Raw genomic sequence first — 16,477 nt, 5'->3', positions numbered from 1 at the left:
GTGTAAAGTAAATCTTGCATACTTCAGTTACATCAGGACATGAAAAGTTCTGCTACACATATAGACCTTTTAGAGGAGCAGCCATTTGATTTGTCATGGTAGTTTTGCCCAAAGAATTCCTCCTCCTGTAGAATTTTAAACTTTAAAAAGAATTGCCTTGGCATGCTTTCTTTATGTTCCCACAAGGCGTTCCTTTCTGTCCTCTCTTCATAAAGGAAAGTGTTGGGGTCTAGCTGTCCATTAGAGCAGGTCTCCTGTGATTTGGAAACCTGCTTTGGATTTAAGGTGGTCTTTAGTGACATAACTCTGCTCAGCCCATAGCACTGCAGTCATCAGCCAGCAATTTTTAAATAGCAAAAAGGCACAAGGCTACTCTCTACCATGCCCACCATATTGTGAACTTTTAACTTTGTGATTGTTCTGACAGTCTGTGCATTTCCTCCTGTCCTGGAATCACAACACACTAGGCTTAAAAGTGAAAAGGAAAACTAATCAGCAAAGCTGTTCCTCTTTCTCTGGATGGCATGCAGATGGAATATTGCTGCTGGATTTGACTTGTAGAAATACAGCACAAAGTAAGTTTGGGCATGTTTTGTCTGGCTGCTCAGAAAACTCCTTGCATACCAAGAATGAGTAAATACATGATTTGCTGAAGAACACTCTGATGTGAGATGCTCCATAGTGTGTGTCAGATTTTCTCTTACCATAAGAATTGCTCTCAGAAATTAGGGAAGTAACAGGCTGTTTCTTTATGAGGATAGTAAAATAAAACCATTTTATTTTACTATCTTACCTGTGGGGTAACAGGTTATCACATGATTTTGTTACTGCTAATGATCAGTTACAAACTTCTAGGTTGTGTCAGCGGCAGGAGCAAGCTGGATAAATGTGTTTCAGTATCATTTAGCCAATGCAGTTGATCTTACAGTGTGAGGACTGAATCCTGGCTGCCATGCTGGCCTGCTTGGGGCATGTTGAGTAAGTGTGAGCTGGTCTCTTCTAAACATGTGCTGGTGCTGCAAATCTTGGAATTGGTTGTGCGTATTTGAGACTGCAGCCAGAAGTTTTAAATCCACTCACCTGCAATTCCAAAATGGGTGTGAACAGACCCATTTGAGGCATTTTAGTTAAGCTGGTGGGAAGCTGCAGTAAGCATAGCCCATTTATTTATGAATATAAATTACGCATTAGTAGATTGTGGTTGCCTGTGTTCCAGATCTGTGATATCTAGAGATTCAACAGTGTAATTATTCCTCTTTGGTCCAGTACAGTGTACTACATTAACCTTTACTGGTATTATTCCATTTCTTTCAAGACATTTAATTCTCATTCTCATTATCTAGTCTGAATTCCCCTAAAATGTGAACACAGGTAAGGCATTCCTGTAGCTACACTGTCCTTTAATGACTCTTTATTTTGCCTTTTGTTTTGGGGTTGGATCCAGATTTATACTGGATCAACTGCATGGATGGAAATAGACATCCCTGCCCTCTACTTCCCGTGACAATCCCTCCAGCTCCCTGAAAATGTGTGAGTCAGGAGATCCTGCTGAAAGGGGTGAGTGGTGGTAGTTGGGAGGGAATCCCAGAAAATGGGGCAGCAAGAACATTCAGCGGAGGCTCTCTGACCAACCTTGGTTTAGTTTTTTGCCCTTAATCCAGCACTGCAGTGCACAGCTAATATGACTCCTCACTTGCTACAATCTACAGCACAGTTATTTTCTTCATTTCCATCAACAAAACTAGATCGTTGAGCATTGCAAGAGGAAAGTTCCACTGTTTGGACTGTAACAGGGTATGAACAAATACCTACCATTAAAAAAATGGTTTTGTGGGCTTTTTGTGTTTTTATTTAAGATGGATCAATGTAGATTTATTCAAATCTTGGTTACTGTAGCTTTTAGGAGTGGTTCTACCCAGCCCTTCCATTTTAATTAGAATCATCATCATCATCATTGGAATAGTTATTGTAGCAGTTATCACCCTCTCCTCCCTTCACCACATATTCTGCCTCAGGTGGTGGGGCAGTGGCTTTTGACTCAATCACAGTCATGTTATTTTTGATCTAGCCTGCCTCAGATTGGTGCTGTTCAGATATTTTGGACTACATTCCCATCAGCCCCAGCAAGGCCACTGATCAAGAACGTTGGGATTTTTGTCTAAAATATCTGGAAGGCACCTGGTTGTGGAAGGCTGCCTTTTCCAGCTAAACTTAACTTGTTGGTGGGACCATTCACTTCACTACCATATACGTATTCATCACAGCCCTACTGACAGAGCAATGGAGGTTGGATCAGAGTGACGGAAAGGACTCTTGTTCCATGAATCTTGTATTCCAGCAAATCATCAGGCCAAGCTTTTCAGTTGCTGCTTTTGTTTCATTCTTCCTGTGGCTTGAACAAAGGTAGAGTCGTGCCCTTTTGTTCAGTAATTTTTATTTAATAGACCAAGGAGAAATATAAGTAGTGCCAATTTATGTTATGAACACCAGGCCAGTAGGAACTGAACCAAGGCTAAGAATTCATGGATAAAGTTGTGTTTGGAAACTGTCAGCTTGGTCATAACTGAGCTAGCAAATACTGAATAGTCTGCTTAGCTGTCCTATGCTGTCAAGTCCAAGTGATGTCCTTGATGTTACACTCATGTGTGGCTTATTTTGTGGCTTCATTACATTTTGCAGTAGCAGAGGAAACTGCTGTGTGTGCTGTTTAGCAGCCAGCTGCCCATCTCTGTTTTAAACCAAATGCTGTTTCTGATGCCAAAATATTTGTATTAATTAGACAAGGACTCTCTGGAGTAAGTCATGTGCATTAAGAGGCTGCTGCTCTAAAAGGAAGTTCACAGCACTTGAATTTAGGGCAGTGGGTTTCCACCCATGTACATTAATGTTACATGTACAGGAACATGGACCTTCATTATGCAGCCAGCACATCCCCCTTCCCAAAGATCATTTCCTCTCCTGTTGTTCATACCAGAAAAATTTGGTCTCACTTGTGCTGCCTTAGCTTTCTGAGTTCCCATATCATTTATGAGGCCTTCTTTAAATGAACTGGGTACAGCACAACTTTCACAGATGAACACCCTGTGAATGGTATTTGGATGCATGGCTTGGTTTGGCTAGGTGGTTTTTTTGTTGTTTAAAAAAATAGCCTGGTGCTCATAGTGATATTCAGTCTCTTTGCTGCCTTCTTTCTGTAGCCTTCCTGTCCCTTGTGGGTTTGGTACATTGTGTTTAGATTTTAGCCCATTAAAGTGGGAAGAAATTGAGGGGATCAAGAATAAATGAACAATTTGTATTTATTTAACATTTTACTAAATAAAACAATAAAACCTTGTCTATTGTTGTACTTACCATGTGTGTGCAGGGGAAGGGTGTTGGTCTTTCTGGGAAGCTGTAACCAGGAAAAAAGATCCTTTTTAAAACATTGCTTCCCAAATCAAATCTGAAGCTTTAACTGCAAGTAGGCATCATTACCATCTCTTAAGAGATACATCACCTCTACTAAGAGAATCCAGCTGCTTGCAGAGGAGTAAGGCGGGGCGGGGCGGGGGGGTCACTGATGAGGAGAGTAAAACATGACATTCAACCCAATCCTCATTTCCTTACTTTTTGGGGGTGGGGGTGGTGGTGACTTTTTTGATTCCTGTGGGATTATTTACTGTAGTTCCTTTTTCTCAACAACTCCTCACCTAAAGTCCCCTTTTCCCTTACCACTGCCATAGTCTCAGAGCCTTGCCTTTCATACATAACCTTTTAAATTCGATTATGGCTTTCAGCCTGTAGTTCTTTCTCCCCACTCCAAAACCAGGTAACTACTGGACATACTTTCCTTCTGGCTTCATAGCCACACTCTTTCTCTTCTCAAGTCCTGTGTGAATTCTTTCCCAGCCAGATTAACTTTACTCATACCTTGTTACAGCTCCATTCCTTGACATTAGAGATGAACAGTTGAAGGATACCTGCAAATATCCCATGAGATTACAGCTGTTCAAAGGGAAGACCAAGCATGAGGGATTTTTAAAACAATATGAATGGGGGGAGGTGACTCTTTCTCCCAGCTCTTGTAGCAAAAGAAGTTTAACCAAATGGGCTCATTGCTTCTCCAGATAGTAAGCTAATTTTGACCAGCTCTGCCACCATCACATTAAGTCTGGCCCTAAAAGGTTTGCAGGATAAGCCACTTCAAGTTCTGGGAATTTCTTCTTGTGTGCTACCACCCACTTCAAGTCCTGTGGATTATTGTTACTGGCTTCCCCCTTATGTTCCTCATTTGCATGACCAACCTCCAGTCTACCCTGCCTTAGATTCAATACTGACATAGTAACTGTGAGGAAAACAGAAAACTGCAGTGAGAGAGCAGTGTGGGGCAAGAGTCATCTAACACAAATAGCTAGGCCAGCAGCAAAAATGCACAAAGGCTACTTGTAACAAAATCACACAACTTCCTCAGAGGCTTGAAAAATAATTCTAAAAACTTTAATTTTACAAATGGCAGGAAATGTGTCCATTCTGTACAATACTTGGTTTAAGCCAGTTTCAGCATTTAAGGTGCTTCCAGAGAATGCTTTGTCAGGCTGTTTCCCTGCCTCATTAATGGAGAATCCAGACATCTTCCACTCAAACTGTTCAGTGTTTTCCCACTGTTCTGCCATCTTTTTTTCTTACCACAGAAAACCTGCTAGGTTTTCCATGAAGATAGAATAAGCTGCTCAATGGCTTCTAACTGTTAGTACTGGGATCCTCTTGTCCAGAAGCACTCTTAAATGAGCTTCCTTAACTTGGGACAGGAAAGCTTAGTCCCAGTACTTTGGAAGCTCTCACATTCCTGCTTAATGCCAAGAAGTCAAGAGAGAAACCAAAGACTAGCAGCAAAGGCCCCAGAGGTGCTCTAGAACCAAAGCGATAAAAAGAAACCATTAGAAAATCCAAGACACCCAAATCATTTTGTACCTTGGGAGAAAATGCCTTAAATTATATAAATAGCAAGTGAGGAAAGTGCTTGCAGGTTTTGCCCATCTTCTCGTGTTCCAGTGTTTGATCATTGTGGAGCGATGCTGGACTGATGCTGTCCCCAACACACACATCCAGCGGCAGTACTCACTAAGAGCACTTCATGACCCCTCAACTGACAGATTCAGATATCTTCCTTCAAAGTGTTGGCTTATTCTTTTGAAGATCAGGTTTTCCATGCAGCTGTATGGACAGCAGCCTGCAGAGAATGGCTCAGGCATCCTTTCCAAGTTGCAACAACAAAGGATCACAGCTTTTGACCTCAGCTTCAACCTCAAGGTGGGAAAACAGTCTTCAGTCCATTGTGGAAGGTCCCTCTGTGTCGTTTTTGTCCCTGCTTTGCTACACAAGAGAATCTGAGCAAATATTATCAGAAAGGCTACTTCAAGGCTATACTCCATCTGCTTGGAAGGGAGGGGCAGGGCTAAATCTTCCTCCATGGGAGGGGGAAAGAGCTTGCTTGGCAATGATGTGCAACATCAAAATTGCATCCAAGATATGATTCCATGACTATTAGCTGTGATAGCAAAACAGAACTTATATGAAAAGCAGCAATATATCTGTGCATTTCAGATGGTGGGGTAGAGGAAGAAGGCACCAGTGGGGCTGGCTATCTCTAAAATAACCTGCTTATAACTTTTTCAAGGGCACTTGGCTGGTGGGCTCCTGTTGAAAAGGAAGTCCAGCCTACATGCAGGCACAGCAGAGTTAGGGTCAGCATACAACTCTGAACTATGGATATGACTTCCCTTGAGCTTATCTTCCGTCCAAACAGAAACAAACAGTACGGCTTAAAAAGCCTTTAGGGCTGTTTCAGAACAGGGCACAGAATAAAGCCCTATTATTATGAATAGGTTCACAGATAGGCAAAAAAGAGATGTATGCATGTAGCCCTCTTGCATTTGTCATGGAAAGTATTCAGGAGCCAAACATTCTGCAACTAGGGAAAAGCATGTTTATACATTTTAGTAACATTAAAGACTTTCATCAAAATTGCTATTCTTCAAATTTGGTTTTCAGGGGATGCCAGAAACGAGAGCAAGGCGTGAGGCTAAAAACATAAAAAGAGCCGGAAGGCCTAGCTAGCCGGCACACTGCTCCCACAGTGGCCAACCTCATGCAGGACAGAAGCACAGTGGCGCTTCCCTCTTTATGTGCCCCAGCAGCTGGCATACAGGGACATGTTGCCTCTGCAGCTGGAGGTCACAGACAGCAATTGTGGCAACTTTATCCTCCAAATTACATAAGAACATGAACAAGAGGAGAGAACTATGGAGAAAGCCAAAACACGTGGACCAGCTCACGTGATCAAGGGGCATGCTGTGGCTTTGTGGTGCATGCTGGTGCCCAGTCTGAATATTCAGGCCAACACTGGCTTGTCCTGTTGTCCAAATCCAAGGTCCATAGGTTAACACATGTTCTGAGAGGGTTGTTTAATCCTGGTGTAACCCAGAGTCCTCCGATTCAGACAACATGTCAAGGTGCAGTTGTCAGTTGAATATTTAGAATGGCACAGACGGAGCTGTGGCTCAGCACTGCTCACAAGCTGCAGCAATCATGCAAACCTGGTTGCTTTGGAAAGCAAACAGCCCTGCCATTAGGCATGGAGAAACAAGACAGAAGAATTTTGGATCTCCGTGTTCCATGTAGAACTACTAACTAAAATCTACCTTTCCACCACTGAAAATAGGTGAATGTAGCATTGAATTAAAATCGGGCTCAGACTGTGCATGTGGGGAATGGAGGGGATTCACTGTACACGCCAGTCTCATCTCCGCCTTAATTTGGAAACAATACATAAAAAGAAGTCAATGCATATATATGCAATTTGCAAATACAAATGCAATTCAGACTGAGAGTGGAATTTGAATTTGTGAGTGAATATGCATTGTCCTGAACAACGGGTGCTCCTCAGAGCCGGACACAACAGGGCCCCACAACCTAGGCCAGAGCTGTGCCACCTTGCTGCAGGTGTGACCCTCTCCAAGAAGCCCGGCTCTGTTGCTCTCCCAGCCTGTCCTTTGGTGTCCAGCCTATCATTCACAGGATTCTCTCAGCAGTGAGGTATTTGAGTGCCGCCGCACCATACTTGCGTGACAAATCCTGATGAAACTCTTCCCTCAAGGTCTTCATGCAGTCACGGTAGCTGGAGCTCCGGCGGAATTTGGAGATATCAAAACTGGGAGCGTGAGGCATGTGGATCATGAAGGCGTTGGGCAGTACCAGCAGCTCATACTCCTGCAAAGGGGCATGAAGTGGCTCAGAGGAACAGCTTCCTTGAAAGCCATGCCCTCCAGCCTGGACTTTCTGGCAGCAGGAAGAGGCAACCAACAGAGAGTTCCTGCTGTACACTTACCTGGGCATCAAGCTCCATAATATGGGAGACCTTGTTCCAACCAAAGCCAACAAACCTCTGGTCGTACGGAGGGCAGTCTCGCCTTACTACAACGTAGGGCTCAAAGTGTGGCTGCCACTCCACTGGATATGGCACTGTGGCTGTCCGCCACTTGGCATAGTCTGTTGGGGCATGGCCTTGTGGCCACACATGGTACCTGTGCACAAAGACATGCAGAATTACTCAAAGTCCATTTCTGTCTGCAGATTATAGTCTCTGGGCCGAGAACTGAAATAATGAACAAAGCTCTAGTCAAGCAAATCCTTTTATTGTCCCCCTCAAAAGCATCATCCTTCTGGATGGACACAAGATGGAGCATTTCGTATTAAACAGAATAATTACCATCTATCTCTACATTCACCATCAGTAATTTTCTTTCCTCCTGGATTTCATTTGTTTTTGTCCTGCCCCTATTTCAAAAAGCTCTGCTGCTCCCTGCTCCCAACCCAAGAGATGCTAACCAGGCCAAGGAAACTCTGAGATTTGTGGCTGAGGGGGGACTTCAACCTAAGACTCTCAGGTCCTCATCCAGACACTACATTGTTCAGTGTAGGCTGCCCAATGGAACCAAGCCATTCATACAGATTATCTGCAGGCAGCATGGTAGAGTTGGGCTTGGATGAGGGAGACCTGCCTGCATGTCTTTCTTCAGCCAAAAATTCACTGCACGGCCTTGGCAGAGTTACCTTGGCCTCAACAGCCCATCTGCAGAATGGGAATAATGCAAGTAGGTCTGCCATGTTCTGATAAGCAGAGTTCAATCCTAACAAAAAATGGAGGTCTGAATGAGACATGGGCATGAAGCCACAGCAAAGGCAAAGAGAATCAGAACAAGTGTGACCTCTAGAAAGAGAAGGCCAGAAAACATGGGCTGGGGGAAGAGGGCCCCTCTACTATTTATTTAAAATACTTATTTCTGGCCTTATCCCCAGGTGGAATCCTCCACAGGTGGCTCATGACAACTCCAGAATCTCATTTGGATGTGGAGCGGTACAGAAATACCGCACAGAAATAAGACATGGAATGCCAAGGAGGGGGAGCAATTAGGTTTCCCAGGCAAGGGGCCTTCATACTTTGGCCATCTCAGTGGCCTGGGCTGTGTCCGGTTTTCCAGCCAGCCAAACCTCTGACAGTAACAGGACTAGGAACAAGGCCTTCAGTTCTGGCCCCAAGTGATCAGGTGTGCTTGTGTAGCTGAGGCGGCTCTTAAAATATCCTGGCATTGGCGTTCGTGGCTTTGCAAGTATTAACACTTTCTGACCATTGTGGTCAGAAACAGACCTGAACTCAGTGCAGGACAGAGAGGGAGACACCTGCTGTAGATCACAGCCCACATTCATGCATGAAGCAGAGAAAGAGAGGCGATCAGGAGGGAGATGGAAACTGGGAAGCATGAATGGTGTGGAGAGGCTGGGAGAGGGGGACAAATGGGAAATGAGGAAGAGGGAGCAGTCAGTTCACAAACAGAAGCATGGGCAAGAGCTGAAAGGGAAAGGCAGGTTGCTCACCTGTAACTGTCGTTCTTCGAGTGACCATCTGTGCATCACACATATGGGTGCGCGCCTGCGCAGAGTCTGTAGCTGGGAAGATTTAAAAACTTAACGGTTTTGGCAGGAACTCTGCGTCCCCCCCCTTGTTAGTATAAGAAGGCAGAGTGCCCACCATTTCCTCAGTCAACTGAAGACCGACCGTTCGCCCTCAAGCAGAAGTGAAAAGTATTACACATCAAGTGTTTAAGACACTAAAGGTAAGTATATAGGTACATGAAGATAAACCCTATGGATCCGTAACCAAGCGAAACACGGTACCATAAAAACCCAGTCACCGACACCAAGTGGGGCCGGCAGGTGGGTTGTATGAATGCACAGATGGCCACTCGAAGAACGACAGTTACAGGTGAGCAACCTGCCTTTCTTCGTCGTGGCCTCTGTGCATCACACGTATGGGTGATTAGCAAGCTTATCAGACCTGGAGGCGGAACGGTGTTGTCAGTGAAGAACAGAAGAAAGGACTGCGTGACCAAAGGAGCAATCCTGTCTGGCACGCACATCAAGGCAGTAATGTCTGAAAAATGTGCAAGGGGTAGTCCAAGTGGCCACCTTGCAAATGTCATGAAGTGGAATGCCAGTGGAGAAAGCCGCAACAGCCCTCGTGGCATGGCCTCTGGGCATGACAGGTACGTCGTTTATAAAGTTGATGGGCCAGTTCAATGGTCTGAACAATCCACTTTAAGAGTCTTTGGGACCTGATGGGGGACCTTTGTCATGTTCAGAATACTTGATGAAAAGGCATCTGATATTGCGAAAAGATTCCCTACGAGACCTGTACAAGGCGAGGCATCGACAAACATCAAGGGAGTGTAGCAAGCACTCCACAGGCGCAGATGGAGTAGGAAAAAAGGCTGGCAAGACAATGTCCTGATTGACAAGGAAGGGTGAAGGGTGATAGGACCTTCGGAAGGAATGCCAGATCAGTCTGCAGAACAACTTTCTCCTTATGAAAATGAAAATTAAGATAAGGAGGGTCCATACGGAGCGCGCAGAGTTCACGGGCCCTTCAAGCTGATGTGATAGCAACAAGGCAGGCAGTCTTCCATGACAAGAGATGTAGGTCAGTAGTCGCCCAAGGGCTTTGAAAGGAGGTTTAGTGAGTGCTTGAAGGACAACAGAGAGGCTCCATGTCGGAACGACTGATCTAACCGGTGGCTGGAGATTCTGTAATCCATTAAGGAATCGATGAATAAGGACGTTAGAGAATACCGATGAGCCGGCCACCTGGCCACAATAGTGAGAGATCAGTGTAAACTTTAATGGACAAAGGTTTGAGTCCAGTCTGGTGTAAGGATAATAGAAATTGAAGAACATTCTCAATAGAAGCTGAATGAGCAATAAAGTGGTTTTTGGCAAAAGATGCAAAACATCTCCATTTAGCCACATACGAACGATGAGTTGTAGGTCTTGGTGCAGACTGGAGAATGAATTGAGTATCAGGATGTAGAGCGCTCGAGTCTGATGGAGTATTCGTCGGTATCAAGAAAGGATGAACGGCTGTGTCTGGGCCTTGAAGACCGCCAGCAGCTCTAGGGTGTTGATGTGTCTGGCAATCTCATGGTCATCCCAAGTGCCCTGAGTGCAAAATCCGGCACACAGAGCTCCCCAACCCATGAGAGAGGGCATCAGTGGACAGAGTCAGTGCTGGATGAGGTGGGTGGAACGGAATCCTGACAGATTGCTCTGTATAGTCCACCATGACAGGGTCTGGAGAACGGAGACCAGGAGACAAAGAGGACGGTGTGATGAATCTTGTTGTGGGTGGAAGAGGCCGTTGAACCAGAGTTGGAGGGGCCTCATCCGCAGTCCGGCGTACGGGACCACAGAGACTGTGAAAGCCATGTGTCCAAGGAGCTGCTGTACAGACAGTGCTGGAACAGTTCTGTCCATGTGGATTCGATGAATGGATGAACGACGTTTCTCCTGTCATCCTTGAGGAAGGAAGGCTCTCACAGTCGTGGAATCGAGATGGGCTCTGATGAAATCAGTGATCTGTGAAGGAACAAGGCATGATTTTTCATAATTAATACATAGTCCCAAATCATGTAAAAGGGTGCATGCAGTCTGGATTGCCGATCGAAGGCCTTCTCTAGACAAGGAGACGATCAACTAGTCGTCAAGGTAAGGATATACTTGAATTCCCTGAAGCCAGAGGTGTGCACACATGCATTTGGTGAAGACCTGTGAAGGCCATGCATTTGGTGAAGACCTGTGGAGCAGTAGCCAGTCTGAATGGTAAAACATTGTATTCAAACAGGTTGGAACCGATCGTAAACCGAAGAAGTCGCCTGTGAGACAGGTGGATGCTAATATGGAAATATGCATCCTTTAAGCCAAGAAAGTGAACCAATCCTCTCTCCTGAGCAACAGAAGGATGTTTTGAAGGGTGATCATATGGAACTTTTTAGTTTTGATAAACCTGTTGACGCCACCTAAGTCCAATATCGGGTGAAGACCACCGTCCCATTTCGGGACCATAAAATATCTCTAGTAGAAACCGTGTAACCCCTCAAGAGTATGAGAGTTGTCAAATCACTCCTTTATGAAGAAGTTGTTGAACTTCGTCTTTGAGAACCGACAACGGAGACATAGATCGGATTGGTCCTGATGGGGGTACGATATCAAATTCGTTTCTATATCCATGCTCCACGATGGATAAAACCCACTGATCAGATGTGATGGACTCCCAAATGGGGAGTCGACTTTGCAGTCAATCCCCAAAAGGAAGAGGGGAGGGTGGGTTCAGGAGAGAAGAAAAGGCTCACTCATCCCGTCAACGCTGGCGCTTATTAGAATCCAAGCGGCGACGGCTCTGCTGATAGCATTGCACTAGTTGTTTTCGGTGCTGCTGACGAAGCTGGAACTGCTGCCAGCCAGAGAACTGTGTGTATTATTGATATTGGTAGGAGGGATGGGACCAAGACCACTTACGTCTGGATTGGTTAGGAATGTCAATACATCGAGCTGTCATGCGGGATTCATGGATGGTCTTGAGCTTGTGGTCCATCCTGGCGTTGAACAGCCCAGAGCCATCAAAGGGCATGTTCCCTATCCAGCACTTCGTCTCATCCTGAAAATTGCAGTTCTGGAGCCAGGCGTGGCAATGAAGGGCTACAGCACCAACGAGGGTCCTCGAGTTGCAATCAGCATGATGTCTCGCCTTAGAGAGCTGTTGAATTGCTACCTGCATCGCCTCCTTGGTGAAGATGCAAGCCAGGTCCCTCTGTTGCTCCGGGAGTGACACTGTAATATTCTCCAGTTTCTGCATGAGGAAATACTGGTAGTGAGCCAGCGTCGCCTCGTAACTGGAGATCCAGAACCCAAGGCCTGTGGCAGCGTAAATATGGCGAGCCATCATGTTGATCTCCCGCCCTTACTTGTCGTGAGGAGTGTTCTCTCGACTTGCGACCCTGGGACGACTCCACGACGATCGAGTTCGGCTTCAGGTGACTGAGGAGAAATGGAATGTCCTGTTCTCGAACTCTATACATAGATTCATATTGCTGCGAAGTTGGCTGCGGCTGGTTGGGAAAGTTCCACAATTCCATCATTGCCTGACGGAGTGTTGTGATGAGAGGCAGAATGATGGTGGCGGATTGTTCTCTCTTCATGATGTTATAAACTGTCAGTACTGGGATTGAAGCGGTGCTGGGCTGCGATCTCCAGTGACCTAGCCAATCTTGCCATCAGTTCCCCAAATGCTGAATACAACTCCTTGGGTGAGCTGGGACCCTGTGTAGTGATCACCGCGTCCAGTGAGGTGGGCACTGCACCTGAATCCTCCAACTCTGAACCATAATGGAGCGGAGGACTGGAGGAGGAGTCAACCAGCGAGGAAGGGCGCCTGGTCTGAACTGCTGCAGATGTCGATGGATAATATCCATATGGTGCATAGTCGTCCCATGGTTCACGACAGGCAGATCCATGCAGTGCTTGCACCCATTCTCCAGAGGGACAGATGGAAGCATGCTGCTGGCGCCGCACTTGCTGAGGTGAGGCCCTCAGAGAAACTTCAGGCAAAGGCTGCGGGGTAGGCGAGCGTGCCATCGGAGGAGTCATCTGCGGAGAGTGCCAGATCTCTCCGTCAGAAATCGATCCCAGTATGGCGGCCTCCAGACAATCTGGCGAGGACAAGACCGAAGGAGCGACCCGTTGCAGGGACCCTGGCGGAGTCACCTGCATAGTTGGAGAGACAGTCCAGTCGATGTTGGTACTGAAGCAGCCATCGGGGCCGACGGGGTAGACGATCCCAAATCACACTGACGGGGCTGGTTGGCCTTCTTGGTCTTGTGAGCCGTCTTGTCTGCCCTGTCCTTCTTAGGCTTCTTATGGCCTGAGGACTTGTCAGATCCACTGCACTTCCTCTTCTCCTTTTGTTTGTGAGGAGACTTAGAGGAGCATTTGCCCTCCAGCAGAGTAGCACCATCAGCTGATGGGCAGGGCGGAGGGCCAGCCAAAGAGGAGGGCTGCACAGCGGATTGGGCCACCAGTTGATCAGATGCAACCAAGGCCTGGTTCCAGAGAAGCCTGCGCAGGCGGTTCGCCCAGTTTTTTCGTGCCTGCTGGGTGAAGGCCCGGCAATGGCCACATTTATCGGTCCTGTGACCTTCTCCAAGGCAGAGAAGGCACAGGTCATGTGGGTCAGTGGGGGACATCCTGGCCCCACACTGAGAACAGTTGCGGAAAGCCACACACTGAGCCATTGAGATTGAAAAAGAGAAGATAGCTAAGTTGAGAAATGTAAGGTAATAAACTTTTTTAATATATTTTTTTTGGGGGGAAAGGGTAAAAAGGGTGGAATTAGAAGAAAACTTCTAATGGGGAGGGATGAATAACTTGGAAATCTTAACAAGAAAGCTGAGAGATCAGACAGCAACGGTTCAAAGGGGATCAAGATACAACAATATAGCTACGGACTGAGAGATGAAAGGCTCGAGGCACAGTGAACAGCAGTTACAAGAAGACTGGGAAAATGGCGGGCAGTCTTGCCTTCTTATACTATGGTGGGGAGGGGTGCAGAGTTCCCTCCAAAACCACTAAACTTTCAAGTCTTCCCAGCTACAGGCACTGCACATGCGCAGCACCCATATGTGTGATGCACAGAGGCCACGACAAAGAACAAGTAAGTTAGCAAAGGTGGGAAGGTTGCATAAACAGAACAAAGAAAGAGGAGAAAGGTTTCTAGTCAGGAGCTGGAGAAGAGGCTGCACATGCCAACTTCAAATGACCAGCCAAATCCTGGGCTGTGAGTTGTTTGTAAGAACTGCAAACATGAGGACTGGTCACAGCCTTTGTTCCAGAGGACAGTCCAGCAAGTGTTTTGAGCTAGAGCTCTGGCTGGGATGCCACAACTTTTCGCTGATCCAGCACCCACCTGAAAGTGTAGAGGGAGCCCATGTCCAGCATGGAGAGCAGCTCCGCTTTGGATTTGGGAAAGGTGAGGCGGTAATGCAGAGTCTCAAATGCAGGCACAATGAGCGCTGCCTTCCTTTGGGGCAGCTCCAGCTGTACAATGGAGGTCCTAGAGCACAAAGGGAGAAAGAGCTGCTGGCTTGGTGCCCCGTGAAAGATTTACAGAGACATTTAACCCTCCCTGGTTATTTCTGGCCTGAGGCTGATCCAATGGTACCATCACACTTGGGCAGGAGTGCTTCACGGCATGGGTGGATGAATCTACAGGTGGCACATAGGTTTGGAATGGCCAAGATTCTGGGAAGAAAGTAGAATGATCCTATAAGCAGGATCCGAGCTGGTGGACAGGACTGGTGGACAACCTTGGCAGGGACAACCACTTCATTCCCTTATTTTAGCCTCTTGGAAAAGCCAAGGCCTTCTCCCAGATCAGGACATATTTGGGATCCAGGGAGACACGTACCTGAGGTAATCATAAAGGCCATACATAGGCAAGAAGTCAACGTCTGTCAGAAAGACGTAAGTTGTCTGTGCATTCCTCAACGCTACATTGCGCAGGAAGTTGATGGGGTAGAACTGCCCTTCCCTGTATACAATATGATAGGCAACATTCCTGCGCTTACTGAGCACCTCGGAGGCTTGGGCATAGCGTAGGAACTGCTGGGCCTCTGCATCAGACATATACAGCGCCAAGCTAATGGGACCTGTCCAGTGTTTGCAGATGGCCTCCAGCATCTGCAACCTACAAACCAATGAGACAAATCGAGAGCATTAGAGACACTCTGCAAGTGACCACAAAAGACCCCACAGCCAAGCCACCCTCGGTCTGAATGAGCTTCTAACTCTCAGCTTCAGCAATCCTGAGCCCCAGTAAACAGCATGGCTGATCCCCAGACCTTGTGCCCCCACTTTTTTTCTGCCCCACAGTTCTTGCTATACCTTTTCCATGCCAGGGACCAGCAGAAGATACACCATGTGTACAAAAATTAGCAGCAACCTCTGAAAACAGGCTTGCTTTTGTGCAGTTCTAAGCACAAGAACCTACATCCAGACCAGTAGAATATCTGTTTCTACATGACTCTCAGCAATCCTAAGCACTAGAAACATGTTCTTTCTCTAATAGAGAAGAACAGAAGCAGAAACTTCCAAGAAAGCATGTATATCCCTGCAGTCAGAATTACACAACTGTATGATGTGCACTGTGCTTGCAGCCATAGAGATTCCCAGTTGTACTCAACTTGGGTGTATTGGGCTCATGGACCAACTACCACTTATCAAGAACGACAAATGGATGGAGGGCAATCAAACTGATCAAGACCTCAAATCATTCCCTTCTGAGGAAAGGCTACGATCTCTGGACCTATTTGGCTCTGCAAAAAGGGTTGGTAGGTGGGGACGTGATAGAAATGTGTAAAATTGTGCCTGATGTGAAGAAAGTAGAGAGGAAACAGGTTTTCTTCTCCTTTCAGTACCAGAACCTGCAGTCTTCCACAAAGACTGATCTGTGGAAGATTCAGGACAGCTAAAAAGGACTTCATACGATGCCCAGTGAAAGTCTGGAATTCAGTTCTGCAGGAGGTAGTGAGGTCCACCAACCTGCATGGCTTTGAAAGGGCATTAGACAAATTCATGGAGGAGAAGGCGATCAACAGCTGCTGCCAGTGTCTGAGGCATATGCCTCTGCTTACCAGTTACTGGGAAGCACGACCACTGCACTCTGGCCGACTGGTGGGCTTCCCACAGTCATCTGGTGGGTCACTGTGTGAACAGGATCCTGACCTTGGTTAACCTGCTGCCATGCAATGCTCCTGGTCTAGCTTCTGAGCAAAGACTAACCCGGAAGTCACCACTGCTCCCCACACCCTTCTTTTTCTAACTGGTACCTGTCCATGGATAGCTGAGCTATGAGAGTAACATCAGTAGCATCAACCAAGGCAGGGAAGTCATATTCCAGGAAGAAGAGGTGCACACGGTGCTGAATAAGGTTCTGCCTTCGGAAATCATAGCAAGGATCATCTTCATCCAGCTCCTCTAGGGCCTCCTGGAGCTAAAATTCACATGGGGTGAGTGAGTGAGTGAGTGAGTGAGAGAGAGAGAGAGAGAGAGAGAG

General features: G+C 46.6%; 1 protein-coding gene across 1 annotated transcript in view; it reads right to left on the bottom strand.

Annotated features, from left to right (window-relative positions):
• Positions 1–4,454: 4,454 nt before the first annotated feature.
• LARGE2 (LARGE xylosyl- and glucuronyltransferase 2) overlaps positions 4,455–16,477 on the bottom strand; it is a 59,628-nt gene continuing 47,605 nt past the window's right edge. Inside the window, exons 11-15 of the mRNA XM_044436582.1 lie at positions 16,251–16,414; positions 14,831–15,109; positions 14,330–14,476; positions 7,367–7,562; positions 4,455–7,248 (exon numbers count right to left, since the gene is read on the bottom strand). Of these exons, the coding sequence (XP_044292517.1) occupies positions 7,051–7,248; positions 7,367–7,562; positions 14,330–14,476; positions 14,831–15,109; positions 16,251–16,414 (984 nt within the window). The 3' untranslated portion in view covers positions 4,455–7,050. The remainder of the gene's footprint in view (positions 7,249–7,366; positions 7,563–14,329; positions 14,477–14,830; positions 15,110–16,250; positions 16,415–16,477) is intronic.

The sequence above is a fragment of the Varanus komodoensis genome, unplaced genomic scaffold (assembly GCF_004798865.1).
Source record: "Varanus komodoensis strain SLA01 unplaced genomic scaffold, ASM479886v1 scaffold3, whole genome shotgun sequence".
NCBI lineage: Eukaryota > Metazoa > Chordata > Lepidosauria > Squamata > Varanidae > Varanus > Varanus komodoensis.
The sequence above is the reverse complement of the archived record's forward strand: the minus strand, read 5'-3'. Positions and strand labels throughout refer to the sequence as shown.